Source organism: Hylobates moloch, unplaced genomic scaffold, assembly GCF_009828535.3.
Source record: "Hylobates moloch isolate HMO894 unplaced genomic scaffold, HMol_V3 SCAFFOLD_23, whole genome shotgun sequence".
NCBI lineage: Eukaryota > Metazoa > Chordata > Mammalia > Primates > Hylobatidae > Hylobates > Hylobates moloch.
The window spans coordinates 18871178-18884916 of record NW_026652298.1 but is presented as its reverse complement, the minus strand read 5'-3'; the positions used below and the strand labels follow the sequence as shown (position 1 = coordinate 18884916).

At 42.6% G+C, this 13739-nt stretch overlaps 1 protein-coding gene across 3 annotated transcripts in view; it reads right to left on the bottom strand.

The window, feature by feature from the left end:
* The window catches only part of CDK7 (cyclin dependent kinase 7), a 44258-nt gene extending 33125 nt beyond the window's left edge, over nucleotides 1-11133 (bottom strand). For 2 of the 3 annotated variants that reach the window (XM_032145018.3, XM_032145020.3), the window contains exons 1-2: nucleotides 10856-11123; nucleotides 10447-10506 (exon numbers count right to left, since the gene is read on the bottom strand). In XM_032145018.3, coding sequence (XP_032000909.1) covers nucleotides 10447-10506; nucleotides 10856-10921 — 126 coding nt within the window. In that variant the 5' untranslated portion in view covers nucleotides 10922-11123. Of the gene's footprint in view, nucleotides 1-10446; nucleotides 10507-10855 lie in introns of all 3 variants that reach the window. The other variant, XM_058434178.1, reaches the window with a different exon arrangement.
* Between the last annotated feature and the right edge of the window lie 2606 nt (nucleotides 11134-13739).

The following is a 13739-nucleotide window of genomic DNA, read 5'->3' as shown; positions in this document are numbered from 1 at the left end:
CTGGGTGGGCAATAGAGCAAGAAAAATAAATAAATAAATAAGAGGGTAGGGTAAGGGAGGGGAAGGGAGGGGAAAAGGATGGAGGAGGTGGGAGAGGAGGGGGCTAATACCAATACTACTCAAACTATTCCAAAAAACAGAGAAGTAAATACTTCCAAACTCATTCTATGGGGCCAGTATTACCCTGATACCAAAATCAGACAAAGACACACCAAAATAAGAAAACTACAGGCCAATATCCTCGATGTACATTGATGTAAAAATCCTCGAAAAAATACTAGCAAAGTGAATTCAACAATACATAAAAAGATCATCATGACCAAGTGGAATTTATCCTGGGGATGCAAGGATGGTTCAACATATGCTATAATCAATCAACGTGATACATCATATCAACAAATGAAGGACAGAAACTATATAATCATTTCAATCGATGCTGAAAAAGCATTTGATAAAATCCAACATCCCGTCATGATAAAAACTCTTAAAAAACTGGGTATAGAAGGAACATACCTCAACATAATAAAAGCCATATATTACAGACCCACGGCCAGTATACTGAATGGGGAAAAACTGATTTCCTTTAAGAGCTTGAATACACCAAGGATACCCACTTTCACCACTGTTATTCAATACAGTACTGGAAGTCCTAGCTAGAGCAAGCAAAGAAGTCAAATTCTTCTTGTTTGTAGACGATATGATCTTATATTTGGGAAAATCTAAAGACTCTACCAAAAAACGACTAGAACTGATAATTCACAAAAGTTGCAGGATACAAAAATCAACATACAAAAATCAGTAGCCCTGCTATATGCCCACAGTGAACAATCTGAAAAAGAAATCAAGAAAGTAATCCCGTTCACAATAGCTACAAATAAAATTAAATATCTAGGAATTAACCAAATTAAGTGAAAGATCTCTAAAATAAAAACTATTGAATGGGTGCGGTGGCTCACACCTGTAATCCCAGCATTTTGGGAGGCCGAGGAGGGCAGATCATGAGGTCAGGAGTTCGAGACTAGTCTGGCCAACATAGTGAAACTCCGTCTCTACTAAAAATACAAAAAATTAGCCGGCTGTGGTGGTATGCGCCTGTAATCCCAGCTACTCAGGAGGCTGAGGCAGGAGAATGGCACGAACCCAGGAGGCACAGGTTGCAGTGAGCTGAGATCGCACTATTGCACTCCACAGCCCAGGCAACAGTGCGAGACTCCGTCTCAAAAAAAAAAAAACAAAAAAAAAACAAAAACAAACACAAAAAAACTATCATTGGTGAAAGAAATTGAAGACAACACACCAAAAAAATGGAAAGATAATTCATATTCATGGATTGGAAGAATCAATATTGTTAAAATGTCCATACAACCTAAAGCAATCTATAGATTCAATGTAATCTCTATCAATATACCAATGACATTCGTCATGGAAATAGGAAAAATAATCCTAAAACTTGTGTGGAACCACAAAGACCCAGAATAGCCAAAGCTATCCTAAGAAAAAAGAACAAAAGGGAGGAATCACATTACCCGACTTCATACAACAAAGCTATAATAACCAAAACGGCATGATATTGGCATAAAAACAGACACACAGACCAATGGAACAGAATAGAGAACCCAGAAAAAAATCCATACATCTACAGCAAACTCATTTTCAACAATGGTGCCAATAACATACAATGAGGAAGAGACAGTTTCTTCAATAAATGGTGCTGTGCCTTAAGCAGAGGTTAGGTTTGCTGTACAGATTTAAGTTGATGCCTTCTGCATTGATAGTCTCTAGAGATTTAGTCTTTCTAGTCTTTCTTCTCTTCCTGGTGCAGAGAGGGAGACACCCTGTCAAACAGATACTCCTTTACAAACGTACACTTCCCTTAAAAAAGGGCAACTTTTCAGAACTACTCCTGTATCTGCAGTTTCTCAGGATAACCAGCTCACAATAATCAACATGCCAAAAGGCATATTTTTGAAACCACCTTTGCAAAAATTACAACAGTGAGCAAAACCTGATATAGCTGACTCCATCTTTGCTTTTTTTTTTTTTTTTTGGAGACAGAGTTTTTGCTCTTGTTGCCCAGGCTGGAGTGCAAAGGTGCAATCTCAGCTTACCACAACCTCCACCTCCTGGGTTCAAGCAATTCTCCTGCCTCAGCCTCCCGGGTAGCTGGAATTACAGGCATGCACCACCACGCCCGGCTAATTTTTTATTTTTAGTAGAGATGGGGTTTCTCCATGTTGGTCAGGCTGGTCTCAAACTCCCAACCTCAGGTGATCCGCCTGCCTCCGCCTCCCAAAGTGCTGGGATTACAGACATGAGCCACTGCGCCTGGCCCTATCTTTGCTTTTAATCTCACAAGCTCTTTGCTCATTCCCGAGTGTTGGCAATGCTAACTATGGCAGAAATCCAGTTTAGAGTTTAACTTTAGAACAAAGATGATTAACAGTCCTTTCCCAAAATTAACCCACTCCTTGCTCAGAGACTAAAAGCATCTTTGTAAAATTACACGAGGTTAGAATTATTGTTTAGGAGTTATGTAGCCAAAAGTAACAAGAATTTTGCAACCTGCACAATTGCTCCTATAGATAACATCACTATCGTAAAATGTAAAACTGGTGGTTGGGTATCTTTCAGACCTTGCATTTTGATGGACCAATTGGTGCCACTTGGACCAGGAGCCCATAAGAAGAAACTGACTCAACCGGTTCTGTGACCCCTACTCAGGAACTGACTCAGGGCAAGAAGACAGTTTCAACTCCCTACAATTTTATCCAAGACCCAACCAATCAGCATTCCCCATTCCCTAGCCCACTGCCTACCAAAGTATCCTTGAAAAACCCTAGCCTCCGAATTCTCAGGGAGGCAGATTTGAGAATTATCTACTGTCTTCCTCACTTGGTTGGCCCTGTGACAATTAAACTCTTTCTTTGCTGCAAACAAAATAAATAAGTGGTGCTGGGAAAACTGGATATCCACATGCAGAAGAATGAAACTAGACCCATATCTCTCATCATATACAAAAATCAAATCAAAATGGATTAAAGACTTAAATTGAAGACTTCATACTATGAAAGTACTAAAGAAAACAGTGGAAAACCTCTTCAGGACATTGGACTGGGCAGAGTTCTTGAGTAATACCCCACAAGCACAGGCAACCAATGCAAAAATGGACAAATGGGATCACATCAAGATGCTTCTGCAGAGCAAAGAAAACAACACAGTGAAGAGAAAACCCACAGAATGAGAGAAAATATTTGCAAACTATCCATGTGATAAGAGATTAATATCCAGAATATATAAGAAGCTCAAACTCTATATGAAAAAAATCTAATAATCCAATTTGAAAATGGGCAAAAGATGAGTAGATATTTCTCAAAAGAAGACATACAAATGGCAGACAGCATAAGAAAAGGTGCTCAACATCACTGAGCATCAGAAAAATGCAAATGAAAACTACAATGAGGGCCGGGCCCGGTGGCTCATGTCTGTAATCCCAGCACTTTGGGAGGCTGAGGCGGGCGGATCACGTGGTCAGGAGTTCGAGACCAGCCTGGCCAACATGGTGAAACTACGTCTCTACTAAAAATACAAAAATTAGCCAGGTGTGGTGGTGCAGTGCGCACCTGTAATCCCAGCTACTCAGGAGGCTGAGGCAGGAGAATTGCTTGAACCCGGGAGGCGGAGGTTGCAGTAAACCGAGATTGCGCCACTGCACTCCAGCCTGGGTGACAGAGCAAGACTCCATCTCAAAAAAAAAAACACCTACAGTGAGAGAGCATCTCACCTAAGTTTAAATGGCTTTTATCCAAAAGATAAGGATGAATCCTGGTGAGAGATGTGGAGAAAAGGGAACCCTAGGTACACTGTTGGTGGGAATGTAAATTAGTACAACCACTATGGAGGACAGTTTGGAGGTTCCTCAAAAAACTAAAAATAGAGCTATCATATGATCTAGCAATTCCATTGCTATGTATATATACCAACGGAATCAGTATGTCCAAGAGATATCTGAACTCCCATGTTTATTGTAGCACTATTCACAATAGCCAAGATTTGGAGGCAATCTATGTGTCCGTCAACAAATGAATGAATAAAGAAAATGTGGTGCATATACACAAAGAGTAACATTCAAAAATAAAAAAGAGGCCAGGCGCGGTGGCTCACACCTGTAATCCCAGCACTTTGGGAGGCCGAGGCAAGCAGATCACTTGAGGTCAGGAGATAGAGACCATCCTGGCCAACATGGAAACCCCGTCTCTACTAAAAATACAAAAAATTAGCTGGGTGTGGTGGCACGTGTCTGTAATCCCAGCTACTCAGGAGGCTGAGGCAGCAGAACTGCTTGAACCTGGGAGGCAGAGGTTGCAGTGAGCCGAGATTGCGCCATTGCACTCCAGCCTGGCGACAGAGGGAGACTCCGTCTCAAAAAAAAAAAAAAAAAAAAAAGGAAGGAGCTAAGAACAGTTGATTTTAAAATTCTTACGTTTTCCACACATAATAAAAAATAGAGTAATTTCATAAAGCCCTCTACTCCATCACCCAGATTCAACAGTGATCAATATTTTGCCACACTTACTTCATTCATCCAACCTCTCCTTTCTGTTGGCTAAAATATTTTAAAACCCCAGACTTCATGTCATTTCACTCCAACATACTTAAGTAAGCATCTCTAAAATAGACATTCTTACATAACCATGCCATTTTGACACCTAACAAAATTAACAATAATGCCACAGTAGCATCTAATATCTAGTTCCTATTCAAATTTTCCTGATTCAGATTTCCCAACTGTCTCATAGAGTAGTCAAAACGATTTTGAAGAAGAAAAACAAGGTGTATGGGAGCTGACAGATTTTAAGACTTATTAAAGTCACTGTAGTATTTCAGCAGCGATGGGAAAAAAAAAAAAACCCACCACTGGAACAGAATAGTGTGCCCAGAAATTGGACCCAAGTTCCAATACTGGAACTTGGTATTGCAAGGGTATGGGGAATATGGCATTACAACTCATCGGGAAAAGGACAGACTATTAATAGTACTGGGACAACTGGAGAAAAAATACTCAATCTTAGCCAGGCACAGTGGCTCATGCCTGTAATCCAAGCACTCTGGGAGACTGAGGCAGGAGGATGGCTTGAACTCCTGTTCAAGACCAGCCTGGCCAACATAGAAAGACCCTGTGTGGTGGCAGGCACCTGTAGTCCCAGCTACTCAGGAGGCTGAGGCAGGAGAATGGCGTGAACCCGGGAGGCGGAGCTTGCAGTGAGCTGAGACTGAGCCACTGCACTCCAGCCTGGGTGACAGAGCAAGATTCCATCTCAAAAAAAAAAAAAAAAGAAAGACCCTGTCTCTATTGAAAAAAAAAAAAAAATACTGGATCCTCATATCATACAACAAAGAAAAAACTTGTTGATGGAATAAAGATCTAAGTATTAAAATCAATATTTTAAAAATTTTAGAAGAAAATACAGGAGAATTCTTTGTAATCCAGAAACAGGAAAGCACATAAAAAGGAAGCCTTTAAAGGTTTCAAAAAAATTAACAAATTCAATCATATTAAAATTTAACTTTTGGCCGGGTGCAGTGGCTCACGCTTGTAATCCCAGCACTTTGGGAGGCCGAGGCGGGCGGATCACGAGGTCAGGAGATCGAGACCACGGTGAAACCCCGTCTCTACTAAAAATACAAAAAAATTAGCCGGGCGTGGTGGCGGGCGCCTGTAGTCCCAGCTACTCGGAGAGGCTGAGGTAGGAGAATGGCGTGAACCCGGGAGGCGGAGCTTGCAGTGAGCCGAGATTGCGCCACTGCACTCCAGCCTGGGCGACAGAGCGAGACTCTGTCTCAAAAAAAAAAAAAAAAAAAAAAATTTAACTTTCAGTACCTCAAAGATACCATAAATAAACTAAAAGCCATGCCAAAGACTGGGAGATGATATATGCAATGTATATTTCTGACAAAGGATCAATATCCAGAATATAAAAGAATTCTGGCTGGTTGCTGTGGCTCACACCTGTAATCTCAGTTCTTTGGGAGGCTGATGCTGAAGGATTGCTTAAGGCCAGGAGTTTGACACCAGACTGGACAACAAAGTGAAACCTTGTCTCTATTAAAAAAAAAAAAAACAAAAAGTATGAATAAGTCCAGTAAATCAATAGGACAAAAAAATGTAAGTAATCCAACAGAAAACAGGAGAAAATCTGAGAAGCCAGTAAGTGTAAGATGATGAACTTTACCAGTAATCAGAGAACTGTTAATTGAAACAATAAGTACATACCATTTTCAATCTACGTAATTGACAAACGTTTTAAAGTCTGACAATGCAAATGATGTTGAGAATGTGGTGGGACAGTAAACTGGTCCAATCATTCTGGAGAGCAATTTGACCATATCTGGTAAAGCTGATGGTTGTGATACTCTGAAGCAACAATTCATAATTTGTTTCAATTATAGATACATTCTCTAGAGAAACTTAAACCTGCATACAAGATGACTCACAGATGACTATCCAGAGAAGGAATGTATTAGAGGAAAACATTAAAAAGCAACCTAAATGTTTATCAATGAGAGTGTGGATAGAAAATTTCAGTGTAGTCATATAATGGAATCTAATAATCAATGAGAGTGAATCGACTGGATCTACATGTATCATATGATATAGAGGATTTCGGAAATATGTTGACTCAGAATAACAAGTTGCAGTCTGGGTGTGGTGGCTCAAGCCTGTAATCCCAGCACTTTGGGAGGCCGAGGTGGGCGGAACAGCTGAGGTCAGCAGTTGAGAGGCTGTGGCAGGAGAACTGCTTGAGCCTGGGGAGGTGGAGGTTGCAGTGAGCCGAGATCACGCCACTGCACTCCAGCCTGTGTGACAGAGTGGGACCCTGTCTCAAAAAGAAAAAAAAAAAAGAAAAAAAAGAAGTTGCAGAAGAATATACCCGGCCGGGCGCGGTGGCGCACGCCTGTAATCCCGGCACTTTGGAAGGCCGAGGCGGGTGGATCACAAGGTCAGGAGATCAAGACCATCCTGGCTAACACGGTGAAACTCCGTCTCTACTAAAAATACAAAAAATTCTCCGGGCGTGGTGGCGGGCGCCTGTAGTCCCAGCTACTCCGGAGGCTGAGGCAGGAGAATGACGTGAGCCCGGGAGGCGGAGCTTGCAGCGAGCGGAGATCGCAACACTGCACTCCAGCCTGGGTGACAGAGCGAGACTCCGTCTCAAAAAAAAAAAAAGAATATACCAAATATACATATATAGCTTAAAGTATGCAATACTGGCTGAGTACAGTGGCTCACACCTGTAACCTCAGCACTTTGGGAGGCTAAGGTGGAAGGATCACTTGAGCCCAGGAGTTGAAGACCAGCCTAGTCAACATAGTGAGACCCTGTCTCCACAAAAAAGGAACAAATTTAGTGGGGCATGGTGGCATGCACCTGTACTCCTAGCTAGTTGGGAGGCTGAGGCAGATGGAATGCTTGAGACCAGGAGGTCAAGGCTTCACTGAGCTGTGATTGTGCCACTACACTCCAGCCAGGGAAACACACAGCAAGTTGCTGTCTCACAAAAAAAAAAAAAAAAAAGAAAAAGGAAAAAAAAGTATGCAATACTATGTATTGTTTTGAGATACACAGATTTGAGACACACACTGAAAAAGGAGATATAATCCAAAAGGCCATCAATAGGGGATTGGTTAAATAAATTGGGAAACAAATTCCACATAATCTTTTTAAAAGGATGAGATAAATCAGTATTTCTAAAGTCCAAGACACAACAGGTGAATGAGTACAGAGTAACTTATTTAATCATTCCTTCCCTTTTCATAAAATTAAACACATGCTAGCAAATGAATGGGAGTAGAAATTATGAGTGTTGGAATAAGGTCTACAACACCAAATCCTCAATGTTCATAGTAGAAAGTATACACAACGTCTAAAACTGGAGGAGAAAAAACACCTCAAGAAATAAGCCAGGCATAGTGACTCACACATGTAATTCCAACAATTAGGGAAGCCTAGGCAGGACAATCACTTGAGGCCAGGAGACTAGCAGGGGCACCATGCCTGGCTAATTTTTGCATTTTAGTAGAGACAGGGGTTTTACCATGTTGACCAGGCTGGTCTTGAACTCCTGACCTCAGGTGATCTGCCCGCCCCGAGCTCCCAAAGTGCTGGTATTACAAACATGAGCCACCGTGCCCAGCCGAAAGGCCAATACATTTTTAACAGTGTCTACAAATGTACTAGCCATGGCCCTAGGTACAGTGTGAATGGAATTAAACAGACAATAAACTCATAGATAGGAGGATTTCAAATTTTGACAAATGCCACATCGATGACAGAAATACAGCAAAGCATAGGGAAGGAGGGAGGCATACCTGTTTTAGCTGGAATGAACAAAGAAGGCCTCTATGGAGGAGACATTTGAGTGAAACCTGGATGATAAGGAATCAGCCATGCCATGTTCTAGAGGGAAAATATACCAACCAAGAAGCCAGACCAAATGCAATGATCCTGTGATTCTGGGACCGGAATAAATTTAATTTGTACAGGGACAGAAAAGTCAGTGTGGCTATTATATAGTGAACCAGAGAGAGAATTAAAAAGATGACTAAGCCAAGCTTGGTGGCATGTGTCTATAGTCCCAGCTACCTTGGAGGCTGGGGTGGAAGGATTACTTTAGTCCAGCAGTTCGTGGCTGCAGTGAGCTATGGCTGTGCCACTGCACTCCAACACTTCCACCTGGGCGACAGAGTGAGACCTCCTCCCACCCTGCCACCACAAAAGAAAGAAAGATGATGAAAGATTCAGGAGAGTTAAGGGTTTTAAAGGGAATGGCTGTAGTGGTGGATCATAAAACATAAACCAGAAAACAAGGACATAACAAAAGTAAAAAAGTTAAAAAAGAAAAAAGAAAAGAAAAAAAAAAGGCCAGGCACAGTGGCTCACACCTGTAATCCCAGCATTGTGGGAGGCTGAAGTGGGTGGACCAACTGAGGTCAGGAGTTCGAGACCAGTCTGGCTGACATGGCAAAACCCTGTCTCTACTAAAAATACAAAAATTAGCTGGGCATGGTGGCAGGTTCCTGTAGTCCCAGCTACTGGAGAGGCTGAGACAGGAGAAGCGCTTGAACCTGGGAGGCAGAGGTTCCAGTGAGCCGAGATCGCACAATTGCACTCCAGCCTGGGCGACAAGAGCAAAACTCCGTCTCAAAAAATAAATAAATAAAATAAAAATAAAAAATAAAAAAATTATGGCAGGAATAATTGAGAAGAAGGAGTCAGCCAGGTTTTAAATGAATGCAAGAGAGTGCCTGGAGGCTGGAAGATGACCAAAAAAGGGGGGAATTAATGTTAAATATGGATAACTTCCAAGGAGTTAGGGTTTTTGAAGGAGGAGAAGCAGATTCAAAGTAGCAACGGTAACAAAAGCAACATCAGGACACCTGGATTTAAATCCCAGCTTCGGCAATTACTAACTGTGTGATCTTGACAAATCACCTGATTGCTCAGCCTCAGGTACCTGAAGTGTAAAATAGGGTTACTTTTAACCACTTTACAGATTGTTTTAAAGGTTAAAAGAAACAATGTAGGTGAACGTGAGTTATGTAATTATGACCCAAGTTTTTTTTTTGTTTTTTTTTGGTTTTTTTTTTTGTTTTTTTTTTTAAGATGGAGTCTCCCTCTGTCACCAGGCTGGAGCACAGTGGCGCCATCTTGCCTCATTGCAACCTCCACCTCCCAGGTTCAAGTGATTCTCCTGCCTCAGCCTCCTGAGTAGCTGGGATTACAGACACGTGCCGCCACACCCAGCTAATTTTTGTATTTTTAGTAGAGACAGGGTTTCACCATGTTGGCCAGGATGGTCTCGATCTCGACCTCAAGTAATCCGCCCACCTCGGCCTCCCAAAGTGCTGGGATTACAGGCGTGAGCCACCGCTGTCGGCCCGACGCAAGTCTTTTGAATGAATATAAGAAGCTACTGAATCCGACCCAAGTCTTTTGAATGAATATAAGAAGCTACTGAACTCATTTTAGACTTCACATCAATGTTGTTAATGATCATGAAAGTCTTTCATGGTAAATCCGTACACAGAAAATACAGATACGACACACTGAGTGGATGCAGGTGAGGCATAAACAGTGACCTAGAAAGATCATGGTATCAAATAGTTCTGAGGACCGAAAAGATGGGCAGTACTTGCCCACAACATACGAGTTTATGCAGTGAAAATAACATACAGCTTCTTCTTCATTTCAATAGAAATTAAAACGGGTTCAACCCTAGAGTTCCGTTTGGGAACACAAAGCACTAATTAATTATTTTGTCTCTGAAAATGACATGATTAACTCATTATCAGAGTATGGTCAACACTAATAAAATGGCTATCAGTCAATTAATAATACAGACATCTTCAAGGAGACTTGAAGAAAAACAACATAAAAAGGTAACTCACTTTCTTAATGGCGACAATCTGGTTGGTATTCTTATCTCTGGCCTTGTAAACCGTGGCAAACTAGAAAGAAGAATAGGAATAACATAAGTTTATGGGAGTTTTTGTGTTTGCCTTTTTGCATTTTTACATTTCGCGAAGCAAAGAGCCCAGAGTTCCTGAGCAGACTCGCGGCGGCTGGAAACGTGGCGGGTCAGTCTCCGTCCAGCTCCAAGCTACTCTTCAGCAAGGAAAGGCCGCTCAGGGATTCACCCCCAAGATGTAAAGGGGCAGCAAGTGCGTCTGGGCGGTTTCCCCCAACGAGAACGAGCAGCCAAGCCAGACCTCTGGCCTCCACGGGAAAACCGGCAAAGGTGGAGGCGGCGCGGGGCTGTCAGCTCGGGGCCCTCCCTGTCCCTCCAGAGAGCCTCACCTGTCCCTCCCCAAGGAAGTCCAGCTTCTCATAACGCTTTGCCCGAGACTTCACGTCCAGAGCCATCCGGCGCCGTAAAGCCCGATTGCAGCCGAAAGGGGCGAGCTCCCAGGACAGCACGAATTTAAAGCTACCTTAAAGCCTCCAACAGCCACTTCCGTCCACTGGGCTCCGTCGCTTTAGTATCCCCGCCCCACTTCCGTGGTGGGCGGAGGAAGCTGCGCTAGGCCCAGGCGGTTGGCGTTCCCCACCCGTCACGTGACGCCTGTCGGTGCCTGAAGTGGGGCATCTTCTAGGGCTGCTGTGTCACTCTGTTACCGTTTTAACTTGGGTATTTTCTACATTACCAGGGACTGGTCAGCGTTCTAATTTGGTGTTGCATGTTCGGGATTTGGTAGGTATCTGTGAATGTAGAAGGTTTGGCCTTGTACCTGTTCTCGCTTTTTGGTTCTTGCTCGAACGCGTCCTGTCGCCATGGTTGCTATGGACGCCAAACCCTGCTATCTCAGATTACTGAGACGATTGCCAAGTTCTTACGGGCTGGTCAAGGGTATTCTTAGTCCAGTCCGTTTGTGAAGAAGCAGGCCCAGGAAAACAAAATCCAACTCAACTGAAACGTGCTATGGGAATCAGCTTCTAGTCCTCAGTAGAAGGACTAGTACATTTACATTTACTCGGTAAAATGTAAAATATAATGAACTACATCACAGGTGATTGTGGGTATTAAATGAAACATGCAGAAAACTTAGACATTAATTCAATTGAGACAGTGCTCAATTAACTTAGCAGTAATGAGTACCCAGCCCCTTGATTATCATAAATTGTCATAACACACTAATTCTAAATAAATTTCAAAAACATACATTGAGTGCTTTTTCATTTTTCCCTCTCTTAGGATGCTGATATTGAGTGTTATCTATGTGCCAAGCACCATTGTAGAATCTGAGATATCAGCAGGGAGCAAAGATCCCTGCCTTCCAATGGGAGGAGATAAAAAACAAGTCAAATATGTGTTATGATACATAGGTGGTAAGTGCTATAGAGACAATAAAGCAGATAAAGGATAGCAAATCAGGGCAGGGGCAGGGATGGAGGTTTTAAATAGGGTGGTACAAGAAAGGCATCACTGAAAACCCACTGAAGGGATTGGAGCAGACAAGTGATATGACCTGACTCGCTTTTAAAAGGTTCACTCTTGCTGCTGGGAGACTATATTATAGATTTTGAGGGACAAGAAAAAGAAAGAAGGCCTATTAGAGAACTATTGCAGTAATCCAGATGGCTCTACTAGTGGATAATTAAAAGGTTCTGAGTCAGAGCAGCTGTCAACATGGAAATGTGCCCCCCTCCCCCAGGCTTTTTTTCTTTTTTTTTTTTGAGACAGTCTCACTCTGTTGCTCAGGCTGAAGTACACTGGCCCTATCTGAGCTCACTGCAACCTCTGCCTCCCGGGTTCAAGCGATTCTCCTGCCTCAGCTTCCCGATTAGCTGGGATTACTGGCCTGCTGTACCACATCCAACTAATTTTTGTATTTTTAGTAGAGATGGGGTTTCACCATGTTGGCCAGGCTGGTCTCAATCTCCTGACCTCAGGTGATCCACCCTCCTCGGCCTCCCAAAGTGCTGGTAATACAAGCGTAAGCCACTGCGCCCAGCCTACATTTGGTATTTCTAAGAGTTGAAAATCCTAAGTTTCAGAGATATGTTGAAGAAAGTAGCAAAATACCAAGGCCAATAATTTAGTTATTTTTTTTAACTCTGGAATCAGACTGCTTGCATTTGAATAGCGGCCCTATCAGTATTCAGCCACTAGATACAACTACGGCAAATTACTTGTTTCCAGTTTCTGCATCCCTAATAGGATCTACTCAAAGGATTGCTCCAAGGCTTAAATGACCTCACACCTGCAAAGCCCTTAGAATAATGTTTGACAGTTAAGTGTTTACTATATGCTAGCCATTATCTTTCAGTCGCTTGTCATTACTTGGGTCTAGGCAAAACTCACACATTGCAGAAAACAACACACCATCTGTCTTGAGGCAAGTCATACCTAGTGATGCTGTTGTCCTAGTTTCTTCTGACAGGTATCACTGAAATAATAATTTAACCTCACTTGTAGAAATAAGCTAGTGAGCGGCAGGTGCAGTGGCTCATGCCTTTAATCCAGCACTTTGGGATGCCGAGGCAGGTGGATCACCTTAAGTCAGGAGTTCCAAACCAGCCTGGCCAACATGGTGAAACCCTGTCTCCACTAAAAATACAAAAATTAGCTGGGTGTGGTGGCAGTCACCTGTAATCCCAGCTACTAGGGAGGCTGAGGCAGAAGAATCACTTGAACCCGCAAGGTGGAGGTTGCAGTGAGCAGAGATCGCACCATTGGACTGCAGCCTGGGCGACAAGAGTGAAAACTCCATCGAAAGAAAGAAAGGAAGAAAAGGGAGAGAGAGAGAGAGAAGCTAGTGAGCTAAATTTGATGATACCGTTGTGAGACTTGAGGTCCCCAAGTGTGCCATGGCGTATGAGTTGATAATCAGTATACTACAGCATGCTGCTGACAAGTAAATTCCCATTCTGGGACATTTAAAATAGGATAATGAAGACAGCATTTAGATGATATTCTGAGACAGTGAGACACTATATATAAAATATCATTTGAGCACTTTGAACCAAAAGAAAAAAAATAGCATTACACATTTGCAAAGCATTTTTCAGTTTAAAAGCACTTCCATGCATCTGTATTAGCCAGCTTGTCAGAGGGCTATGATGATCCTTGCCTTCCGGTATTAATCCTGTTGTGCAGTCTTCTCCCACAATGAAACAGGCTGTTCTGTGTGACCAATAGAATATGGCTGAAGTGTGATTTATAAGGCTAGAACATAAAAGG